The 23927-nt window shown below is 42.1% G+C and overlaps 1 protein-coding gene across 2 annotated transcripts in view; it reads left to right on the plus strand.

The window, feature by feature from the left end:
* Positions 1 to 240: 240 nt before the first annotated feature.
* VPS50 (VPS50 subunit of EARP/GARPII complex) overlaps positions 241 to 23927 on the plus strand; it is a 108951-nt gene continuing 85264 nt past the window's right edge. For both annotated transcript variants that reach the window (XM_066627426.1, XM_066627427.1), the window contains exons 1-9: positions 241 to 336; positions 4016 to 4084; positions 12789 to 12911; positions 14769 to 14840; positions 17085 to 17138; positions 17851 to 17921; positions 19007 to 19124; positions 19212 to 19247; positions 20658 to 20740. In XM_066627426.1, the coding sequence (XP_066483523.1) occupies positions 304 to 336; positions 4016 to 4084; positions 12789 to 12911; positions 14769 to 14840; positions 17085 to 17138; positions 17851 to 17921; positions 19007 to 19124; positions 19212 to 19247; positions 20658 to 20740 (659 nt within the window). In that variant the 5' untranslated portion in view covers positions 241 to 303. The remainder of the gene's footprint in view (positions 337 to 4015; positions 4085 to 12788; positions 12912 to 14768; positions 14841 to 17084; positions 17139 to 17850; positions 17922 to 19006; positions 19125 to 19211; positions 19248 to 20657; positions 20741 to 23927) is intronic.

Here is a 23927-nt window from a genome sequence, read left to right on the forward strand (position 1 = left end):
CCCCTGCTGGAGAAGCGCCCAGCCTGCTGCACTTCCGGATGTCTCCTGGTTCCTGCTCCCACCTGGCAAATCTCTGCGGCGGCCGATCACGGGGAACCTACTCCGCGGGGGTGGATGGTAGTTGTAGTTTCCTTGGTGGCGGGTTGAGGCCCAAAGTGAAGACAGTCATGGCCTCCACCGACTACGAATCCCATCAGCCCCTGGAGGATGTCACGTGACGCACAAAATGGCTTCCAGGTGTCTACGAGCGCCCAGTGCGATGGATGTCAGAAGCTGGTGAGTCGGGCCGGTGTCGCCGCCGCCATGCAGAAGATCAAGTCCCTGATGACCCGGCAGGTGAGGGGGCGGTGTTTGTCGGTTGCCACGGCGACCATGAGGGCGCCGATGGAGGGGATGCGGGTCGGAAGGAGCCGAGTAGGCAGTACGAAGACGGGCGGGGGTGGCGGGCGCCTGCAGGAGGGGTGTGTGTTGTGCAAGGCCAGATTTCTCCTCACTGAGTGTGAGTGAGTTTGTGTGTGTGAGTGTGTGTTGAACAAGACCAGATTTCTCCTCACTGAGTGTGTGAGAGTGAGTGTGAATGTGGGTGTGAGTTGAACAAGATCTAATTTTTCCTCACTGAGTGAGTGTGAATGTGTGTGTGAGTGTGTGTTGAAGAAGACCAGGTTTCTCCTCAGTGAGTGTGTGTGTGTTGAACAAGACCAGAATTCTCCCCACTCAGAGGAAGGCGCCCTGTTGTCAAGCCCAGAGGGGAGATGGCATTTGGACTGCCCAGCCTTACTAGGGAAGGGGAGACTTGTGGAAGGATAGCCACATAGCCAGGGTGGCCGAACTGGCTTAATGTAAGAGCTACAGATGAGGAACTTCAGGTGCTTGAGGGTCACAATATTTAGGAACATAAGAAGAGCACCGCTGGATCAGACCAAAAGTCCATCTAGTTCAGCCTCACGTATCTCCCAGTGGCCCACCAGATGCCCCAGGGAGCACCCAAGACAACAAGAGACCTGCATCCTGGTGCCCTCCCTTGCACCTGGCATTCTGAGGTCATCTACTTCCAAAACCAGGTGGTTGCATATGCCCATCACAGCTTATAACTTGTGATGGACTTTTCCTCCAGGACTTTGTCTTTTAAAGGCATCTAGGCCAGATGTCACCACCACATCGTGACAGACTGATTAAGAACAAAAGAATCCACACCAATCCACAGACTGATTAAGAACAAAAGAAGAGCCCCTCTGGATCAGGCCAAAGGCCCATCTAGTCCAGCTTCCTGCATCTCACAGTGGTCCACCAGATGCCCCAGGGAGCACACAAGACCACAAGAGACCTGCATCCTGGTGCCCTCCCTTGCACCTGGCATTCTGAGGTTGCTACTTCTAAAATGAGGAGGTTACACATACCCATCAAGGCTTGTAACACGTGATGGACTTTTCTTCCAGAAATCTGTCCAATCCCCTTTTAAAGGCATCCAGGCCAGATGCCATTCCACAGATTAATCATACGCTGGGTAAAGAAATAATTTTCTTTTGTCTGTTCTAACTGTTCCAACACTCAATTTTAGTCAATGTTCCCTGGTTCTGATGCTGTGTGAGAGGGAAAAGAACACCCTTCTATTCACTGTATCCATCGCCTGCATAATTTTGAATGTCTTAGGCATGTCCTCTCTTAGATACCTTTTTTCTTGACTGAAGAGCCCCAAACACTGCAATTTAAGAAGCATTTAAATTTTAAATATACTGACTCACCATGAACATTAAGCTTATGTTTTAATTCTGTTGACTCTCAGTTTATACCCAGTCAATTTTAAAGCTTGGAAAAATTTCTTATTTGCCTTTATGTGAATTGTTATGTAAAATGGAGCTCAACCAACATATTTCCAAGAGCCACACACACGTTATATGTCAAAGAGCCTCATGTGACTTGCAAGCCACAGTTTGGTGACCCCTGCCATATACAGTATTACTCTGTCACATTAAAAAGGCAGAAAGCCTTCTCACATGCAACTCAATCCTAGGCATTCCTCACGGACCTTACTCTTAATAAGTGTGCATAGGATTGTAGCCTTCTTGATTTATGGGGGCATTAATGTTTGTTGGCTTCTTTATGAGGAAGAGGAAGGTTGATGAGTATGGTATGGTGGGGGTATGGGGAAAAGCTTCTAGAGAATGAGAACGAGCTCTCAACTCCATTGCTTGTTGCTTTTGGCTTTACTCCTGTTCTGTGTTAACTGGTCTATCACTCCACAAGGATGTGTGAATCTGGTCACACAGCACTTGGGTGAATGAAAGAGAGCCTTTAGGGGATTTCTGAATGAAATGTGTGGTGGAGTAGTTTAGAAGGAGAAGAGGGACTATACCATTATCCTTGGAGCAGTCCGTAATTTTTCTCAATTATTGTTCCTCAAGCAGAGGGAGTTGGGGACTGATCCAAGCTCCCAATAGGTTTGATATTGACTGATGAAGGATGCAGTCCTAACCCCTTATGTCATTGCTTTCCAGCACTGACATAAGGGCAACGCAGCTCTGAGGTAAGGGAACAAACATTCCCTTGCCTTGAGGAGGCCTCCATGAGTGACATCGAACTGCAGGATGCAGCACATGTCCCATTGTCACCCCAGCACTGTCTGTTCTAGTAGCTGTCTGCTGGTATTCATTTGTATCTTTTTAGATTGTGAGCCCTTTTGGGACAGGGAGCCATTTAGTTATTTGGTTTTTCTCTGTAAATCGCTTTGTGAACTTTTAGTTGAAAAGCGGTATATAAATACTGTTTGATTGATTGATTGATTGGCACCGCTATGCCAGTGCTGGAAAGCACTGACATAAGGGGTTAGGATTGCGCCCGAAGTTGAGCTGCCTTTCTTTAGAGTCCCTTGGTTGGGAACCTTAACACGATGCCATGGGCCCATTTGGTTTTCCTGTCCCTGCTCCCAGTCAACATAAATTGTGTTCAGACTCTTCTGTCTGTATTGCCTTGTTTACCTTCTTTCATGTTAGGGATTCTCACAGCGTGTGTTGATTTTTTTGTTTTTGGTAAGGCTTGATGTGTTAAAACATAAGAGCTTTTACTCTAAAAGGATTGTAACAAATTCATATTTTGGCATGATGGGGATGAGAACTCTGATGGTGCAGGGGTAGACAGAAAGGTGATGAGTACATGCTGAATTCCTCTGTGTCCAGGCCTGTGTGACTTTGCTATTAAGGAGATAACAGAGTTTGAGCTCATTTGCCAGACTGGATCAGGGCATCTTATTTTGACATTTCAAAATGTGTTGATCTTAATGACATTTTAAACAGAAGTTGTTCATTTCTCCTCTGCATCCTAGTTAAATATACTATATAGTCAAGTTCAGGAGCTGATGCAGCCAAACAAACATAGCTCACTTTTGTTTCAAACCACTAATATGTAGGCCGCATTTAATCTTACTTTATTTTTTTTTGCCTTTAATTATCCGATTAGTACAAAATGGCATGTTGTGTTTTTGTTAAACTTTTGAGTGTGCCATAGGTATATGTGATATATGTGAGATGTATATATGTGACAAATGTATCATATATGTATATGAGATGTGAGCAAGTATACAGTGCTAGTTATTGGGATCTATTGCAGAGTTTCCTGCAATTATGTGAGCAATCTTAGTAATTGGGGTTTGTTGCCCCCAACATTTACAGGATTGGTTCTCAAATGTGTTTACTTGATGTAGGCTCATTAAAATTTGCTTATTTGTTTATTTAAAATATTTGTACTCTGTCCTCCTCCCTGATAGTGGGGCACCGAGAGCGGCTTACCACATTTATTAAAATACAATAAAGAGGTAATAATAGTAAAGCATCTAAAAACAACCTAACTGACCCAAATAAATTATGCACCCAAAGCAGAAGACTAAGCAGTATCGAAATCAAAGGTTGAAGGCCAACCAAAAATATGTGCTTAGTGTATTTTAGTGTATGTGCTTGGAGTAATTTGACTGTAAAGTGTGTCGAATGTATTACTTAAAATGTCTTTCTTTCTTCCCTGCAAGGGTCTCAAAAGTCCTCAGGAGAGTATTCATGATTTGAGCCCCATTGAGAACTTCAGAATTCCCACCAAGGTATGACTGACATTCATTCTACTAGCTGCCATCAGTTTTTGATGTTTCTGTCCGCTTGTACTGTCCTATATTTAAGATTATTGCTTATTCGTAGTTCTGTATACTAGGAACATAGTATTCTGTATACTAGGAACATTCATAGTTCTGACCCACTAGGTGGGTCGCGAGCCAATTTCAGGTGGGTCCCCATTCATTTCAATATTTTATTTTTAATATATTAGACTTGATGCTACCATGGTATGTGACTGCATCTGGGGAAATGTTACAGACCTGTACTTTTAACAAGCTACTCTGTATATGCTTTGAACAATGAGAGTAAATGGGACATACTCCAGGGTAAGTGTGGGTAGGATTGCAGCCTAGGATAAGTTAAAGATTTTCCTGCTTGATGCTGTAACTTCTGGTCATGACATCACTTCTGATGGGTCCTGATAGATTCTCATTGTAAAAAGTGGGTCCCGGTGCTAAATGTGTGATAACCACTGGTATACAGTATTAACTGCTTACATTGAGAACAGGCAACTAGTAGCCCATGAGCAGATGATGACCTGTTTAAAGCTGCTAAAAGATCCTGGTGTACTTTGTAAGTCCTGGTGGCATTGCCAACAAGACTGCCACATTGGACACATTGGAAAGCTATGGTAGTGTCAGCTGCATCCTTGGTAGAGGGGACAGAGAGAGAGAGAGAGAGAGAGAGAGAGAGAGAGAGAGAGACTGACTGACTGACTGACTGACTCCTGATGTACTTCATGATCTCCTGGACAAATGCAGCATTCCTTCTGAATTAACAGAAAGCATTAGAAGATGCATCTTCATACCACCATTTGTATGGTTACTGAGCTGAAGTAGGCCCCCTCTTTCCTCTTCATCCCTTTTTCTTCTATCCCCTTACATTTTCTATATTGTAGGTATTAATTTGACTCGATTTTTATATGTCAGGGAATGCGTTTTCCCAGTAACTTAAAGTGATGCCTTTTTTAGTCCTCTTGAAACTTCATCTGTCCCTTTCAACTTCTTGTTTCAACTCCTGTATTGGAATCCTATACTGTGTTTGTTTTTCTTAAATAAATAATGCTTCAAGAGAGATGGAAAGCACACTTCTCGAATGAGGAGATTGACTGGTTCTTGTTGTCATCGCTCTCTTCTACAGAAAGAGCTGTTTTGTGCTTTTTAATTGGACTGTATGTGATGTTGATCTGTATGTATTTATTTCATTGGTATTGGGTTCATCCTCTGAGGAGTTCAGGGTGGCATACATGGTTCTCCCCCTCCCCGTCTTATCCTCAGAACAAACCTGTGAGTTGGCTAGGCTGGCAGGTGATGTTGGCCCAAGGTTGCCCAGTGAATTTCGGGTCAAAGTGAAGAATTGAACCAGATTTGCCCTAGTCTAGTCCAGCACTTGGCACTGTGCTACATGGACTTTCTTTTGTGGCCAGTGGGCTCTCTCTTTTGAGGCTGATGTTCATCTGAGAGAATTTTATGGTGAACCCACTAATGAAGCAGATTCTGTACTTAGTGAATGAACAAATCAACTGGTCAACTGGCTTTCCTCCAGCTGGTCAATTCAAGACTTTCCTCACTAATTCATCCAAAGGGAGAAGTTAGAAGGGACAGGAAACAATCTTTCTACTCATTTCCGTTTCTGCTTTGCTTGCCGTGGACAGAAGGATGGCTTTTCTCCTTTATTCTCTTGCTGCTTTCTGAAGCAATCATGTGTATGTCCACATCTAAGTTTATGTCTCTGTATATTGTCTTGATTCATCTGTGTGAGAGAATTTTCAAGCCTGGGTAAGCAGGCATGATAGCTCAGGGACAGAGTCCATGCTATTGATATTTAAAGTCTCAAATGCAGTCTTCAGTGGGTTTGGGCTGCAAAGGATAACTTTGTCTGAGATCTTGGAGAGCTGCTGAGAATCTTAATGAACAACACTGCAGGGTGAACTAGAGAATGGAGTGAGTATAATTTCTAAGGAATACATAAAATAACTCTCTTGATCAGTGAGCATTAATGATACCCATTCCTTTCTCCCTGAAATCAACAAGCATGTGGTAGATTATACAGAATTTGGAATCTCTGTGGTTTTGGTGGATTCCTATGCAGTCTTACCCAAGAGTAAGATCCGCTGTGTTCAATGGGCTTTACCTCTGAGTAGACTTGCAGATTATTGCACTGTTTGATGTCATCAGTTTTAATGCAGAGTTATGACTTGGTTATGCACAGTACATACAAAATAAAATTGTTTCATAGTTTTGACAATTCAATGGTATATTTTTATTGTGTTACAGTGGTTCCCAAACTATGAGACACAACTCCAAATGAGCCACTGGGGAGTAAAGGGATGTCCCTTGCTTCTTCTTCCTGGGTGCTGCTATCTTCAGTTGTGCAGGATCTTGCGCTATTCTTGCAAAATCTCATTAGAGTAGCATGAGATATTGTGTGATCCTAGATGCCGGTGCCCAGGAAGAAGATGCCGTGGAAGAAGGGAATTGTGATACTGGTAAGTTTGGAAACCACTGTATACTGTATTATCGTTTTTTAACCATCCTGGAAATTCTTAACTGGTATAAAAAGCTTCAGAATAAACACTGCAAGTTGTTTCACTTTTCTGCATTTTGTATGTACCTTCTGTCATACAAATATGATTGAGACTGATGAGAACAGTTTGTCTGATCAGGAATGCATTAATGTAATGAAGTGTAGGATTATATGATATCATAACTGGGAATGAACTAAATCCTTTTTAAACTGTGTTATTTGGAATTGTGTATAAACCACAAATAGCCATAGACAATCCTTTCTAGAAAATACAGCACATTGCACAAAAGATGCAAATTTTTCTGAAAAAATCAAGAGACAATGATTTTTCTAAGTCTCCTAGAGGGAACATAAAGTAATTTATATTTTTGCCAACAGTGGAAAGATTTATAGCATTCAAGACTCACTTGTTTTTAATTGCATAAAAGGACAAATGATCCAGACAAATTCTTCAGTTGGAAAATATTTTTTGTCTGGGTTGGCAAAAGTTTTGAGAATAAAAATTAATGTGTATGCCTAACAATGGGAAATGTTTTCCTCTACTGTGTTGTTTTGTGTGGCTAACAGTTGTGCATACAGAATGGTTTCTAGCTGTGCAAATTGCTAAATGAGCAAGTCATTGGTCTCTTTTCTCAAATAATTTTTGAAGATAAGCAATCACATGCACTGGGGGGTCCTGTTCCTAATGTATTCTGTTTTTATGTTCTATGAAAAGGACTTGGTGATGGAACAGCATTTGCAAAATGCGCTCTTTGAAATATCTTGCACTGGTTTAGAACATCATGCTTATGGTACAATGAAACATTGTCACTGTTAATTGGTTGCCAGTATTACAATTGGGTAGTGCTTTACAACAACAATTCATACACTGGCACAGGCTATGAATAAACCTATTGTTTTCTAAGGTGCCATTGCACATTATGTTGTTAAGCTGCTGTAGTGTATGTTGGCTCTGCTCCAGTAGGACTGAAAAATCTATTTTGGTTGCCTAGGAGTTTAAAAGCTTGATGCAGGTTCTAGGAGTGAGAACTATTTAGTCTACTGTGCTGAATGTGTTACTGTTAATGAGTGACTATAATGATTATTGCCAAATACTGTAGATTGGTTTTTAATCAGTGAAACTAGTACTGCTGGTGATAATATGTATGCTTCATAGTATGACAGGTGACTCTTATTCCCACTGAGACAAGGACCACTTTCATGCTCTGCCTGGTCTGATCCTACCAAAATTGGGGTAGTGATGTATCAGTTTCCCATTGATGCATCAGTACCAAGGTGTGCAGTGGCTTAGCTCTTCAAAGGTGGAACATGTTGGGCAGAGCAGAGATCAGGAGGAGCAGCTGCTGGGCAAGTCTTCCTTGCTGCAAGGCCAAGTGTGGGATAAACGTCCTGCTTCTGTGCACAGCAGCTGTCTCTGTTTGCAGTGGTAGTCAGGAAGGTGGTACTTGTCAAAGAAACTTGTGGTCTCCTCATTGCAATGGAGATGCATCACCGTGTTTTGAAAAAGATTGAAAAGCAGAGATTCTCCTCTCTGTGTTATACAGACAGTATTTCAGAGTTTGGAACTGAAAAGAGGAAATGAAGGTGATGGTGGCATTGCATTTTTACACACATAGACCAAGTCATCATTAGAGTGCTACTTCTGATATGGAGAACTGAAAAGTTGTACTCCTGATGTACTTCATGCTCTCCTGAGATGACATACCAAATGCTGTCCCCCTTACCTGAGGATGTGCCAGCCTGTGCTCCTCCCACTCTCTAATGCTGCAGCTCAGCACTCTCCTCCCCATTTCCTCTTCCTCTCTGTTCCCATCTTTCTTTTTTAGGGACTGGAAAGAAGAGGAGCAGTGGAAGTTAAGTAGGTGAATGAGATAGGTGCCCCCACCAACCTGCTGCCTGAGGCAACTGCTTCAGTTAATCTCAGGCCTGGCTGCACACAGTCACTTATTTGAAAGAAGAACAACAAAACAAAACAGCAACTGCAAACATTCTGGCATCCATTAACCCACCATTATTGGAAGCCAAAAACGGGAACTGTTGACTTCAGAAGCATTTCTCTCTGTGCAACCACAGGGAGCAAGGATCCCTGAGAACTGTTAATTAAATGTTTACAGAGTTCTCGTACATCAGGAGGAGCCCTGTAAATCATAATGAAATTTTTGTTTAGTTGTTCATCCGTGAGAGCGCAAATATGCTGAGACAGAAAAAAAGCCGTAATTGCAAATCCAACAAGTGAATCATGTCTTATATGTGTCCCCTGGGGTCTGTTATGCCATTCTTCGGAAAAGTATGCTGTGCTCCTTTTGCTTTGGGCCTGAGCCCAAAGCACTACCGTTGTCTTGTGAATTGTTTGGCCTTGTAGGATAACTGGAGATCTTCTATGTCAGTGGTTCCCAAATTGTGGATCAGGACCCACTGGTGGGTCTCCAGAGTGATGGAAAGATCAGATAACTAATTGCCTCAAGCCCTGAGACTATTCAAAAATCAGATACTGTAGCTGCTAATTACCCTACAAAGAAGTCAACTCTTGCAGTTTGCAAGCATGTATAAATATAGGGAGATAAATGTTTGAGGGTTTTTTTTTCTTGTTATTACTTATAAAGGAATAAAATATTTCTTTCTGGATCTCCTTTTTTAAAAGTCTGGTAAACTTAGGTGGGTCCTGATAGAGTGTCATTTTAAAAAGTGGGTCCCGGAACTAAAACATTTGGGAACCACCGTTCTGCGTTCATGAAGGGTAACTTACTTGCAAACACTTGGTGTGTTATAAACCATAGTTGGCTATGGTTCAGTTTTAAGAGCTTACGTGAAGGATTTAACATACAGTGGTACCTCGCATAACGAATGCCACGCGCAGCGAAAAACTCGCAGAACGAAAGCGTTTTGCGAAGTTTGGTAACTCGCACAACGAATTTTTATGACCCGTGCTTCGCAAGACGAATTTTTTTTTTGGGTTTGACTTAAGGGGGGGATCTTCATGCCAGTTTATGATCCCATTCACCCTAGTAAGGGGGGATCTTCATGTCAGTTTGTGATCCCATTCACCCTAGTAAGGGGTGGATCTTCATGTCAGTTTATGATCCCGTTCACCCTAGTAAGGGGCGGATCTTCATGTCAGTTTATGATCCCATTCACCTTAGTAAGGGGCGGATCTTCATGTCAGTTTATGATCCCGTTCACCCTAGTAAGGGGCGGATCTTCATGTCAGTTTATGATACCTTTCACCCTAGTAAGGGGCGGATCTTCATGTCAGTTTATGATCCCATTCACCTTAGTAAGGGGCGGATCTTCATGTCAGTTTATGATCCCGTTCACCCTAGTAAGGGGCAGATCTTCATGTCAGTTTATGATCCCGTTCACCCTAGTAAGGGGCGGATCTTCATGTCAGTTTATGATCCCGTTCACCCTAGTAAGGGGCGGATCTTCATGTCAGTTTATGATCCCATCCACCCTAGTAAGGGGAGGATCTTTATGTAAGTAAGTCCCATTGTGCTTGCTCCCAGGAAAGTTTGCACAGGATTACAGCCTTCAAATTCCCCACTCAGCATCCCCCCCATTGCTCATTCACCCTCTCACTGCCCCATTTCCTTCACGTTTCCCCCCATGATCACAGCAAAAGCAAGCAATTGAGTGCAGCTGCTCTGTCCTCCCCAGCTTAGAGCACAATCCTGTGCGTGTCTCCTCAGAAGTAAGTCCCATTGTGCTTACTCCCAGGAAAGTGTGCACAGGATTACAGCCTTCAAGCTCCCCACTCAGCATCCCCCCCTTTTTGAAATCCTCTGTACAATATGTATGCCTTTAAAGAGCACTTAATAAACACTTTGTAAGCCAAATTTGACTTTGTTCTGACTTTTCTTGCCCATAGGAACGCATTAATTAAATTTCAATGCATTCCTATGGGAAAACGCGCTTCGCAAAACAAAAAACTCGCATAACGAAAGGACTCGCGGAACGGATTAATTTTGTTATGCGAAGCACCACTGTATTTGTATTAAATACAGATTTCTTTTTAAACCCATTTCTGCCCAGCCCATAGGTGTACACATTTGATCCCTGTTGCGTATATGCAATGTTGAGCAGAAATGACTTAATCAGGTTATTTTCAAAAAGTGACATTTACTGCAATCAGGGAAAAAAGGACCCTGAACTAATTAAAAAACAAACTTCACCCCTTTCTCCCAATCAACTTCTGTCCCCATTTCTGGTGTACATATTTGTCATTAGCACCTATATTGCCATGGCATTTTTAACTAGCTCTCAAATAGTATAATGGTTAATTGAAAGATGATATTTCTGCCTCTCTGCCTGTCTCTTGAACCAGTTTCCTTCCCCTGCTTTTGTCAAACTTTTGTACATGTGCAGGATCTGCAGTCTCTGGATTTCCACTCCACTAGAAATTCCCCTTAATATTTGATGAGTCCCTGATACTGAGCTATATGGAAGATTATCTGTGGGAATTCAATCTGATCTTAGCTTTGTGTTAGAAGCCAAAAACCTTGAAATTGCTTTCTTAAAACTGTAACCTCATAGATCTTCCACATGGTGGCACTTTAATAAAACTAGTGTGGTTGACCAAAAGCTGGATATGTGCTGGAACATTTCAGAGGAGCATTTTGTTTAACTGTGAAAGTTAGATGATGCATCAAAAATGGATTAACTCACCCATTGGCATCACCCTTTATGTTAATTTGTTCCTTTAATTTTTTGTGCTATGCAGTTTAATCAAAAGTACTTCTAAATCCGACCCACGCAATCAGATTAAAACCTCCCTCATTTCTTTACAGAATATTTCTTGAACAGTACCACTTCAAGAATCGGTTACAATCAGAATTCAGCTAATAAGAGTTCATTATAGTATTAATATTTTGTATAATGCATACGGTAATTGTATTTTATTTTATTGTTGTTGGTTACCTTTGACCTTTTATTGTAAAAGGGAAAGGTGGGGTAAAAATGTTTATGAATAAGTAGTGCGTATGATGTCCAGAGAGTCATTTTCTCTTTAATACAAATGTTGTGGCTTTCTTACATGAATTTAATTTTCAGCCTCACTGATTGGTTTCTGTTTGGTTAAACAGTATATGTTTCATGGAGGTACAAGACAAATTGAAAAATTATTGCAATAGCTTTTATAGAGCTTCAAATTAATGTTTTATGCAAACATACTGTGACAACTGAGCTAGAAAAATGTTATTTAGCTTCAGTCAAAAAGTCTATTTAACATTCAGGTACAATTAATTAAATCAGATGTTGTGGAACTAGCATTCTGTTTTCATGTACCATATTTGTACTTTGTAAAATTTAAATCTGACAAATGGCTTTCATGGAATAGGCAATAGGTACTGCTGTTAGATATTACTGTTCCAGTAAGACCGATAATTATGTGGTATTGCATCATAAGGTTTCCTTCTTCTTGCAGAAGGAGTCTTTGCTCCAGAGCAGAGAGACCTTGGGATACAACCCACATACCTTAGTAACTCTTCTGCATAATGGTTATATGAGGAACAATTGGGTTCTTCCACTCCTTGTTCTGCTGAGGGAAGCAGATGTTTTTTTAGATAATTGCTTCATCATGCTTTATTGCAGTGGGGCAAATTACCCCAAGCTGCCTATTCACCTTTTTGTACTAGGACCACATGGAGTAGAGTAGGACTTTAGAACTTCCTGTTACTTCCTCTTAGCAAGAGAAAAAATTGCTTGGTTTGTAGAACTGGGCACTCCAGGTTTCAGTGTAAGAGCTGATGACCATTTAAGAAGGTCATGCTATACATTTGTCACACGTTCCAGTGAAGTAGAGCAGGTTGCTTTGGGAGCACATATCTTTGCAGCACCTTAGTAGTCAATTCTACAACCTTGGAAGATCTGAAAAGAGCCCTACTTTCTCCCATTCTGTTGCTTTCTGCCTACTTTCTGCTGCTAATAGGGATTGGTGATATTTATTACAGGTATCCCATGGAGGTTCATATAGTGGCATTTTGCACAGTAGGAGAGAAATACAACTAGATACATTACTGTGAATTATCTTTTTCTTTAGAAAAAGGAATAAGAAATAGTTCCTTCAGTTGTGTACCTAACCCTTTCATTGTAAGGTTTTCATTGTAAGGTGCTTTGGTAGTGCATCATTCTCGCAAGGTAACGCTTTTTGTTCAAATGTATTATGTGTTTAAGGAGGAACTCAGAGAACTTCGGGAACAGCCAACCGATCCTCAGGCACAGCAAGAATTAATCAACAGTATTGAAGAGGTCTATTTTTCCAATGACTCCTTTGACATTGTTAAGTATGAGTTGGAGGTAAGAAAATTCATTGAATCAAAATGTCAGTACTTCAAATGATTTCTGATACTTATGGTGGTCTTCATTGTACTGGATCAGTACTTTTTCTCTGCCCTCAAAATAGACTTTTTCTGCTCTTTTTGTTATCTGGTATCCTGATCCACAGCCTCCTAAGATTCGTGGTGGTGGTGCTGGGTAGGTGGTGTTCCACGGTACCAGAAGATTGGAGGATAGCAAATGTCACGCCTATTTTTAAAAAGGGAAAGAGGGGGGACCCGGGAAACTATAGGCCGGTCAGCCTAACATCTATACCGGGTAAGATGGTGGAATGCCTCATCAAAGATAGGATCTCAAAACACATAGACGAACAGGCCTTGCTGAGGGAGAGTCAGCATGGCTTCTGTAAGGGTAAGTCTTGCCTCACAAACCTTATAGAATTCTTTGAAAAGGTCAACAGGCATGTGGATGCGGGAGAACCCGTGGACATTATATATCTGGACTTTCAGAAGGCGTTTGACACGGTCCCTCACCAAAGGCTGCTGAAAAAACTCCACAGTCAGGGAATTAGAGGACAGGTCCTCTCGTGGATTGAGAACTGGTTGGAGGCCAGGAAGCAGAGAGTGGGTGTCAATGGGCAATTTTCACAATGGAGAGAGGTGAAAAGCAGTGTGCCCCAAGGATCTGTCCTGGGACCGGTGCTTTTCAACCTCTTCATAAATGACCTGGAGACAGGGTTGAGCAGTGAAGTGGCTAAGTTTGCAGATGACACCAAACTTTTCCGAGTGGTAAAGACCAGAAGTGATTGTGAGGAGCTCCAGAAGGATCTCTCCAGACTGGCAGAATGGGCAGCAAAATGGCAGATGCGCTTCAATGTCAGTAAGTGTAAAGTCATGCACATTGGGGCAAAAAATCAAAACTTTAGATATAGGCTGATGGGTTCTGAGCTGTCTGTGACAGATCAGGAGAGAGATCTTGGGGTGGTGGTGGACAGGTCAATGAAAGTGTCGACCCAATGTGCGGTGGCAGTGAAGAAGGCCAATTCTATGCTTGGGATCATTAGGAAGGGTATTGAGAACAAAACGGTTAGTATTATAATGCCATTGTACAAATCTATGGTAAGGCCACACCTGGAGTATTGTGTCCAGTTCTGGTCGCCACATCTCAAAAAGGACATAGTGGAAATGGAAAAGGTGCAAAAGAGAGCGACTAAGATGATTACGGGGCTGGGGCACCTTCCTTATGAGGAAAGGCTACGGCGTTTGGGCCTCTTCAGCCTAGAAAAGCGACGCTTGAGGGGGGACATGATTGAGACATACAAAATTATGCAGGGGATGGACAGAGTGGATAGGGAGATGCTCTTTACACTCTCACATAATATCAGAACCAGGGGACATCCACTAAAATTGAGTGTTGGGCGGGTTAGGACAGACAAAAGAAAATATTTCTTTACTCAGCGCGTGGTCGGTCTGTGGAACTCCTTGCCACAGGATGTGGTGCTGGCGTCTAGCCTAGACGCCTTTAAAAGGGGATTGGACGAGTTTCTGGAGGAAAAATCCATTATGGGGTACAAGCGATGATGTGTATGCGCAACCTCCTGATTTTAGGAATGGGTTAAGTCAGAATGCCAGATGTAGGGGAGAGCACCAGGATGAGGTCTCTTGTTACCTGGTGTGCTCCCTGGGGCATTTGGTGGGCCGCTGTGAGATACAGGAAGCTGGACTAGATGGGCCTATGGCCTGATCCAGTGGGGCTGTTCTTATGTTCTTATGTTCTTATGTTCATTAATGGTTTCTATGGGTCCTTTAAATAATTTAGCGATTGGATGTCTTAAAAGCTTACATATTTGTGTGGATTTTATTTGTGTTTTGCGTACAGAAGCTGCCTCCTTCTCTTAGCCTTCAAGAGCTGGAAGAGTATAGAGACAAGCTAAAGCAACAGCAAGCAGCTGTAAGTAGGATGCAGTGGTGCTTTCTTCACCTATCCTTGCCCTTGATGAGGTCTGTAAATTTTTTTGTCAGAATCAGAAAGGACAATTTCACGTTTATCAGTACCATCTTACAAATGTTGGTAAATGAGTGGCAAAATGTGGCCACTCACACTCTCCTCCGTCTGTGTAAACTCTGTTTTCACCTGCCTGTCTGCTTTTTCTGTGCTCCACTTGTGCTCTCTTTTCGTTTTCATCAGCTGTTATTACAGGGGTGTCAAACATAAGGACCATGGGCTGGATATGGCCCCTGTGATAATTGAGTTCTCCAAGCACCATAGGCTGCTTTCAGCTGCTGAGCTGTGAGGTGAAGTGACACATTGACTGAAGAAGCACTGCTGAAAGGGTGGTGCTGGGAGAGCCCAGTTATCATGTGGACCATCCTTTCAGCAGTGCCACTGCTTTCAGAAGACCTGCGTAATAATTGGGATCTCCCATATCTTGAAAATGTGATCAAGATATGCATATTTTCTCTTCTGTCATTTGCAGCTAATGAGTTCTTAGGGAAGGAAAAAGTGCTTATTTCTGGACATTGCCTGCTTAATGATATCAGTTTCTGCTTAATAACATCACTTCCAGCCCTTAGCAGGCACCATGAATGCTGTTCGTCCTGCTGTATGAAATGAGTTTGACACTCCTGTGCTATTATGTCACTCTTCCTGTCACAACAGCAGCCATTAGCGCAAGTCAACTGAAACTGCCAGAGTTCAATCTCTAGTATCTCCAATTTACAAAGTCTAGAAGGGACCACTTCCCAAGACTTTGGAGACCTTGCCATTCCTTATAGAAAATACTAGGCTAGATTGGTCAATGGGTTGAATCAGTAGATGGCATCTTCACATATTGTATGTTCCTGTGTTGAAAATCTAAAGTCAGGAAAGGAACAGGCAGCCTGCTGCTCTTAAAAATGGCTTTCAAGCCAATTCAGAACCAAAGCTTGTTGTCTTAGTTCCTCTGTAGCTTTGGGTTTGGCTTGCTCATTTGAGCCATATGGCTTGTTTTATTAAACCATTCACTGATTTGCACAGTATCTTTTCTCTCTGTGTGTGAGATGGGGTATTCTGCTCTTTGTAATATGGTCAGTATGGGCAAATTTACAGGAATTAATGCTTTTAGGCAAGGAATTTTTATGCCCATGTTAGCACCATGTGTAATGGTCGGACTGTGAAAAGATGCTTAATTTATTCATCGTTGCTTAATGTGATTCATTTACTGCAACAAGAGTCAGTGTACTTGATTTACTGGAATTTGCAAGCAGTGGAAAGAGAAAAACACTGCAAGTTAATGGAAAATGCATAAGAGGCCCAACCCAACCTGAATTGGCACCTGAAGCATCACTCAGATTCTGCCCCCCTCTTTTGTAAATGCATTGGTGAGCTTATGCTTTGCTGCTCCACATTTTCTTCTAAAACTGGTTGGGCATGGAGAATCCTAGTGGTAGTACCTTGTACCCAGTCAATTTGAAAGAAGTGGCAGCAGAGATAGGCAGTGACCAGTCCTTTGTGCTAATGTACACATCAGAAGAAGGGAGGGACTGGATCACTGTGGGAACTGTGTTCTTCTTCAGCTCTGCTGCTGTGATCTTTGGCAGTAGCCCTGGAAGCAGTCTGTCTCAGCTTGCCCGCCTCTGTTCCTTCCTGAACAAGTAGGAGGAAGTGTGGGTGTGGTTGCAGAGGTGAGTGATAGGGTTAGGGGACCTCAGGTGACCATAAGCTGCTCAAAGCTGCTGCTTCTTCTTGCTTCATGCATGGTCTGACCCCAAATCGTATTAATATTAGCATACAGATTACAAATAGTAATGGCTACATTCTGTAAATTGCTTTTTAGTTACAATATCTGTTTTTTAAATGTTCATTTATATACATCTCCTTTTTATATTAAGCACATGGCTATGTATGAATGACAAAGTAAATTGCCTCTATTAAGCATAATTGTTCAATGTCTTTTGAATTTCTCTTCATGTGCTCTTCAATTTAGAGATTAATTTCAATTCTGTAACTGATTTGCAGAGAGATCCTCCAATTCTGCTATTCTTGCTTTTTAGCAAGAAGTGTTCTTCACTTTTGCTTGCAAATATTTGAATGTTATGATAATCAAATGTTGCAGATGGTTTATCAAGAATTCTTGATGCTCTTCAAAATATTCAATGTAAACCTATTCACATTCCATAATTGCTATACCTCACCTAAAATATTTTCTCTAACAAGGTATCTAAAAAGGTTGCAGACTTGATACTTGAGAAACAGCCTGCGTATGTCAAGGTAAGTTAGTGAACTGCTGTGTGCCTGGTTTTTTATCTTCACTGTAAAAGCTTTGTGTGATTTATAAAGTGATGCGGTGAATATGACTATAATTTAGTTTAATATCTTTCAGTAGACACAATTGGGGGGTGTTTTCATCCTTGATCTGAGTCATGATCTCAGTGGTGCTTGATGGCATACCAGAGAGCTATCCAGGATCCTAGCAACAATACACTTGGATTACTTTCATCCCCATATAATTACCAAAAGTACTTCTGATTAACAAGCCCCAGGTGTTTTTGTAAGTCATTGTTGCCTACAAAGTACATATGAATGGAAAAAATGAATGGAAATGAAAAATTAGTTTGGATCCCTGAGCAGCTATGTCTAAGGTGACATATAATGATCATGTCTTATCAGGTTCAGGCTTTCTATGGCCCATGAAATAAAAGCTGGGGTTTATTTCTACGGTCGCCCTATGGAAGAAATGTAGAGACATGGTTTGAAGAGTCATATATGAGCCTGTCTTAAGTTGGGTTAGAACTTTGGTCCAGCTAGCTCAGCAATATCTACCCTGATTGCCAGCTGCTCTTCAGAGTTTAAAAATGGGTTTTTCCCCAGTCCTACCAGGAGATGCTTCATGCAGGTGATTGGGCTAGATTCTCTTGAAGACCCCTTCTAACTCTGAATTTTTTCCTTCAGAAATAAATTGGCATTTGTTACATTTCTGTAGGAACTTGAACGTGTTACATCATTGCAGACTGGCCTTCAGTTAGCTGCTGTCATTTGCACAAATGGAAGACGGTACAGTACATCATTTAATTAAGTTTGTGTGCTTTATAAGAAATTTTTAAAAAAACCAAGTGGCATTTGTGAAATAGTTTTATATCTACTTTGATTTGTTAATTAAAAGCTACTTTGTGTTAATTACTTGTATTATTGCTTCTTAGACATATGTGTCAGGTTCAGGTAAGACACTAAGTGGCTTCAGACTTCACTTATTGTGAATGTATTTATTTATTAATGATATTTGCATTATTCCCTTCATCTAACCAGCTCAGGATATGGCATATAGGAGATCCTATTTTGTCCAAACAACAGCCCTGCAGGGGAGGGTGAGAGAGGGGAGGGATTCCCCAGGGAATGTCTTGGCTGAACAGACTTAAAAATCTTCAACCTCATCTCCCAATTTTTTACTGAGTTTGTAGCATGCAAATGTGTATTCAGAGTGCTCTTGTTGATTGAGGTTGTTCCTTATTCACTATAGTGAATTCACACCTTATTCACTATAGTGGAGAGAGAGAGAGCAGCTTTCTCTGTTGATTCCTTTGCACATGCTCCCTCAACAGAGGCAAACCTGTACTTTGTGGGCAACTTTTTGTGCATTTTGGACTCAATATGCTCCAGACTAGGTTCAGACACCTGAGTGGCTTCAATAGCCTGCCTCAGCAACTCCGTCACCGAGCCAGGTGCGGCTGTTTCTGTGCAAGGACCAATGAGGTCAAGATTCTGCCAGTTCCAGGGTGCAGTAAACTCTGGAGGTGGCTGTAATTACGGGTTGTCAATTCATATGTTATGTAAAACCACAGTTAAAATTCCTCAGCCATGGTTTGCTGTGAATTTGTTGAATTTTGTTGGAATGGGGTTTGACTCCAAAGGCAAAGAGATTCCTTTGCCTTTGGAGTGGGGTAATGGTGCTCTCACTCTTGTTCTCATCATGCTCTCACCCTGAAATTTTGAGTTTATACTAACATCTGAATTGCAAGAAGTCGGATCATTGGTTGATCTCACTCAGTATTGTCAACCCTGAGTGGTAGCAGCTTTTCAGTCACTTTCATGCATACTTCATGATAGCCAGCTTTACATAATTCTGTTGTTCTCTCCTACAGGCATCTGAATAGTGCAAAGGAAGGTTTTACACAAGCAAGCTTGGGCCTTCTGGCAAATCAGCGCAAACGTCAGTTGCTGGTGGGCCTGCTGAAATCTTTGAGAACGATAAAAACCTTGGTATGAATAGAACTGATGTTCTGCTCTCAAAACATCTTAATCTTTGTGCTGCATGCATTGACCTTTTTTTTCCTTTTTAATTTTTAGCAACAAACCGACGTGCGCTTAAGTGAAATGTTGGAGGTAAGTGTTCTTAAGGCTAGAATGTAATTGTAGCTGAAGCAATGTTGCCTTATGCATCTCAAGTGTACTAGAGGCTGAAGCTGCTGTTGTGGCTCAACTGTGAACTTTCATTCACTGTGGAAAGGGAGGCAATGCCATGACTTCTATGTGTCTTGCAGCTACTTTGTGAGTAGCTGTGGAATAGGCCACCACCATGCTTGGATGGAGGTGAAAAGAATAGCATATTACATCCATACTACTGCCCATTCTTACAATTTCGAGTGCTACTTTAGACAGCCCCACTCAGTGTGACTTGGCCTTTCTTCCTCCAGTGGCTGAGCTAAACCAACCAATCTGTGAGACAGATCACCACTACAGCCTCTTGGCGACCTGCAGTTCCCTTAGAGCCGTGTTTCCTCAAAGTGTGATCTTAGGGGCACTTCGGCTCCACTAGTACACCATAAGTGTTTGCCATATGCCCACTGCCTTGTTGGTGCTGGTACTCTGGTTTCTTCACATGTGCCAGTGGGACTCCCCAAGACTCCCTTTAGGAGTGTAAAGGGCTCATGGAACCCAAAGGTTTGAGAACTGCCATCTTAGAGTTTCCAGGTGCAGATCCTAAGCAAGCCTCTGTGCTCCAATTGTTGCATAGTAAAGAGAATTACACTGTGAGTTTCTTGTTCCTCATGATAGAACTGAGATGAAAAATCCGTTCTTGCTTGACAGAAATGTCTTTTCATGTTTTCCTTAAATTTACAGCAGACAATACTTTAGTGCCCGGTCTGGCCCCACGTGATCAGTGTTGTGCATCCTCCCTCTGTGTGCATATCCTGTCCCCTCTCCTCACTTCTGTATTAGTTTGTTTCTGGCTTGGAGGCAGAGTCTCATCCAAACCATCATTCTACACATGCTGCTAAACCACCTTGAGTGCTCTTTGGGGACAAAGGCGGGGTAAACGTAGAATAAATAAATAAACCAGCTTCAAAAGTAGGTTTGACATCCTGTCCAGAGGGGTAGTTTGTTTGAACTGCTTTACCATGTGAGAAGCCAAAGTATCTGGGAAGGGAAGGAAGGAGCTATCAAACACATGCAGTATGAACACACATATTGCCGATTGCCAATTTGGGCACTAATGTATCATCTGGACCAGCCCAGAGTGTTGTCTTGGCTCATCTATATCTATAGGCCAGTAGTTGTGTGCTTTCTGCCCAGTTTTGTTTCAATGTGCTGCCCTTGGCACTACTGACCTGTCAGCAGCAGCGCAGCTAGCAAGGCAGCTAACCCTTTCCCCATGAGAGGAAAACACCAGCGGCAGTAGTTCTGAGGTGAGTTGTCCTTGTTTTGTGATGCACAGTGCCGGCAGTTTGAAAACAAAAAAAAAATGAAAGTGGCTTTCCCCCCACCCCTTAGCGTATGTTTTATTTCCCTCAGGAGGAGGATTACCCAGGGGCTATTCAACTGTGCCTGGAATGCCAGAAAGCAGCGAGCACTTTCAAACACTACAGTTGCATAAGGTAATACAGCAGGCTTTTTTCAATTCTGTCCTTCAGTTAAGCAAAGAACAAAGAAGGGGAATGTGAAACCCTGTAGAGAATTGCGAGCTATTTCCAATTTTCTCAGCTAGAAGTTTAATTTTCTGGTTAGAAAAAGATGTATAATTTCCTTTAAAAAAAAAGAAAAAAAAAGACTGCTACGCTCTTCAGTAAACGTTTATAAAGTTTACTGAATGCATGTTGAGGCTTCTAACAATGCAAATGTGATACGAGTCTAAGCAGCTTCATATTTCTGCTAAATAGTGATTCCTGTTTCAGTTGAACTTACTCTTTTGTGCTGAAGACTGAAGGTCCATCATAGTATGTTAATGTGGGCTGGAGCCAAAGCCATGAACTTGTTCACAGCACTGTAGGAATACTTATAGCCAAATTCTAACATACCCTGGAGCAGGCAGGCTGACCAGCCTGTGCTGCATCCAGAGCTGGACTGGGCTGGGCTGGGCTGGGCTGGGCTGGGCCGGGTTGCAGTGCAACTCAGAGTAAGGGGAATTCACTCCCCTTACCCTTGTTGCAGGGCAGCTGCCCCTATGGGGCTACTAGGACCTGTGCCACCTAAAGAGGTGGTGCAGATCTGAGCAGCCTGTTGTAAGGCCAGGCCACTTGGAAACAGGGTTAGGATCCTGCCTAAGTACTGGATTCTGGCACCACCCACCTCCTAGGTTCGCTCCTCCCACCAACCCGCCCTCCCCTTGCCCTGTTACGCCCCAGAAATGCCCTTCCCAAGCCCCTGCACTGGCCTCAGGCTGGCACTCACTCAGTTCAGGGTTGGATCTGTCAGGAGTAGGCCTGTTATGTGAAAATCCCCTTTTTCCTTTTAGTTGTAATTTTCTCTATATATCTGGTTATGTTACTAAAACATCATGCAGGCCACACTTCTCCCAGCACACTTTTCCAAAAACTCTGGTCAAGTCACAAGTTCATGGTTACAAAATCCACCTCCCTATGATTCACATATTATAGGAAGAAGTCTGGCATAGTAAATCATTGTTTAAGTGTCTCCTATTCATTGTATTGTTTTAACCCAGTCTCCTACATTACTGTATTCATTGTATTGTTTTAACCCAGTCTCCTACATTACTGTATTCATTGTATTGTTTTAACCCAATTACTGCTTAAGTACTGTATGCAAACCTGAACTGCCTTCTGGTGTTGGTATTGTTTAAGTTCCCCCATCTAGGAAGCCAGCCATTAGACCCCATTGAATTTTGCTGATAAGGGACATCCTGATGTTTTCAGTGTTTACCCTGCTGTGTGGTAGTAAGGAAGCTACCATGCAGCTCAGCACGTTTTGCAAACCCCTTTTTAAGAGAGGGCTTCCCTGCCACATGCTCTCTCTCTCTCTGGCTCCCCCTCCAAGGGCACAACACATCTGTTGGCATTTGGTGGGCCACTGTGAGATACAGGAAGCTGGACTAGATTGCCTATGGCCTGATCCAGTGGGGCTGTTCTTATGTTCTTAATGTTGATGCTTATTCTCCTTGGTTATTGAGCAGATGTTCTTTTTCAGTGGTTCCAAACCTTTAGGAGCCTGTGGACCACTAAGCAAAAATTGGAATAATTGTGAACCACATGTGGCTGTGGTGAGTCTGCCCTCTCTGGTGGTTCGTCTCCCAAGTGCTCCCCCACAGACTATCAGAGAGGATGGAGAATGACCTGCCCACAGTTACCTTCTCCCTTTACGGAGAAGGGCGGGATAGAAATAAAGTTTATTATTATTTATTTATTTATTTATTTATTTATTTATTTATTTATTTATTTATTTATTTATTTATTTATTTTTCATCCGTGAAAATGGCAAAGGGGAAAGCTAAAGTCCAACCTCATGCAATGCTGTAACCCTGATCTGGATTGGACTCCATGAGTGCTGTTAGAAATCATAATAGATACAAATATGATAAAACATTTCACATTTAGATTGACCCTCCAGTAGAAAGAAAGAACCTTTCTACTGAAGAAAGGAAAGGTCAGATATGCAGTTGTGCCGTCATATCTGTGGGGGTTCCATTTCAGAACCCACTGCGGTTACCTGAAACCACAGATATGTGCAAATGCCTGCCTTGTAGGGGCAAAAACCTCCCCCGCGACATTGGGCCTCTACTGGGCTCAGATGACCCTCCGGAGGTGAGGGGAGCAGAGCTCCCCTCACTTCTGGAAGGGATGTCTTGGGCGCTGTGTGTGGGACCCAATCTACAGGTACATGCCCCCCTGTACATATAAGTAAATATGTATCAATTAAAAAACTTACCTTCTAAATGTTTTTCAAAATGTATTTTGATATGTCCATAGCTGGATTTTCTTTACTACATTGGCCTTTTTTTCTGGTTTCTTTTTGGTTTGTTTCTTCTCTTTTGAGTAATTGTCAGTTAAATGGATAAACAGGCCCCTTTAACATGTCTTAATTAATTGACTGGATAAAATGAATGCCACAAGCTAATTTGGTTGCTGCGCTTAATTGAGTCTTTGAAAGATCAAATCATTCTGCCCAGGGATTGTTATATTTCATTTAGCTGCACGTTACAGGCTTGAGCTCTGCTCCATGGATTTCTGACAGATCACTTTGATATGAACAAAGCAAAATTTGTGGTACATTTTTTCCTCTACAATGTGTGAAGTACTGAAGAAACAGTTTGTCCTGAAAATGATCAACCCTAAATGGAACAAATTGTCCCTGGCTTCCACACATGAAGCTCAGTATGGAATGAATTGCCTAAAAGGGTGTGGGGGTTTTAAAATGAAAGTCCTTCTCTTTTGGTTTTTACACTGCAACAAATGAATCGATATGTTTAAGGCCACTTCTGATACTTTTGTAATATAGATGTGTTTGCATCTGAAGACCTTCATGGCACTTTGACCAGGTAATCCATCTAAGTGCTGTTTGTGCTTTGCAGCAGAGAAACCCGTATCATTTGCTGCTTCTTTCATGGTAGGATCTGGGGCAAATTCAGATGTGTACCCTGCTACACACAAAGGTGACAAACTATTTTGAAATGCAGTCGCATTTTGGGTGGGCTGAGGATTCTCAATTAAGCTGGGCCACCACTTGAAATTTGTTTCACATCCTGGCTTTTAAGCCAGCCTCAAAGAGGTTTGCATGAGCTGCAGAGCCCTGGTTTTAATAGTCTCGAATATCTAGCAGCTTGCAAGGAAA

The sequence above is a fragment of the Tiliqua scincoides genome, chromosome 5 (genome assembly GCF_035046505.1).
Source record: "Tiliqua scincoides isolate rTilSci1 chromosome 5, rTilSci1.hap2, whole genome shotgun sequence".
Taxonomy (NCBI): Eukaryota; Metazoa; Chordata; class Lepidosauria; order Squamata; family Scincidae; genus Tiliqua; species Tiliqua scincoides.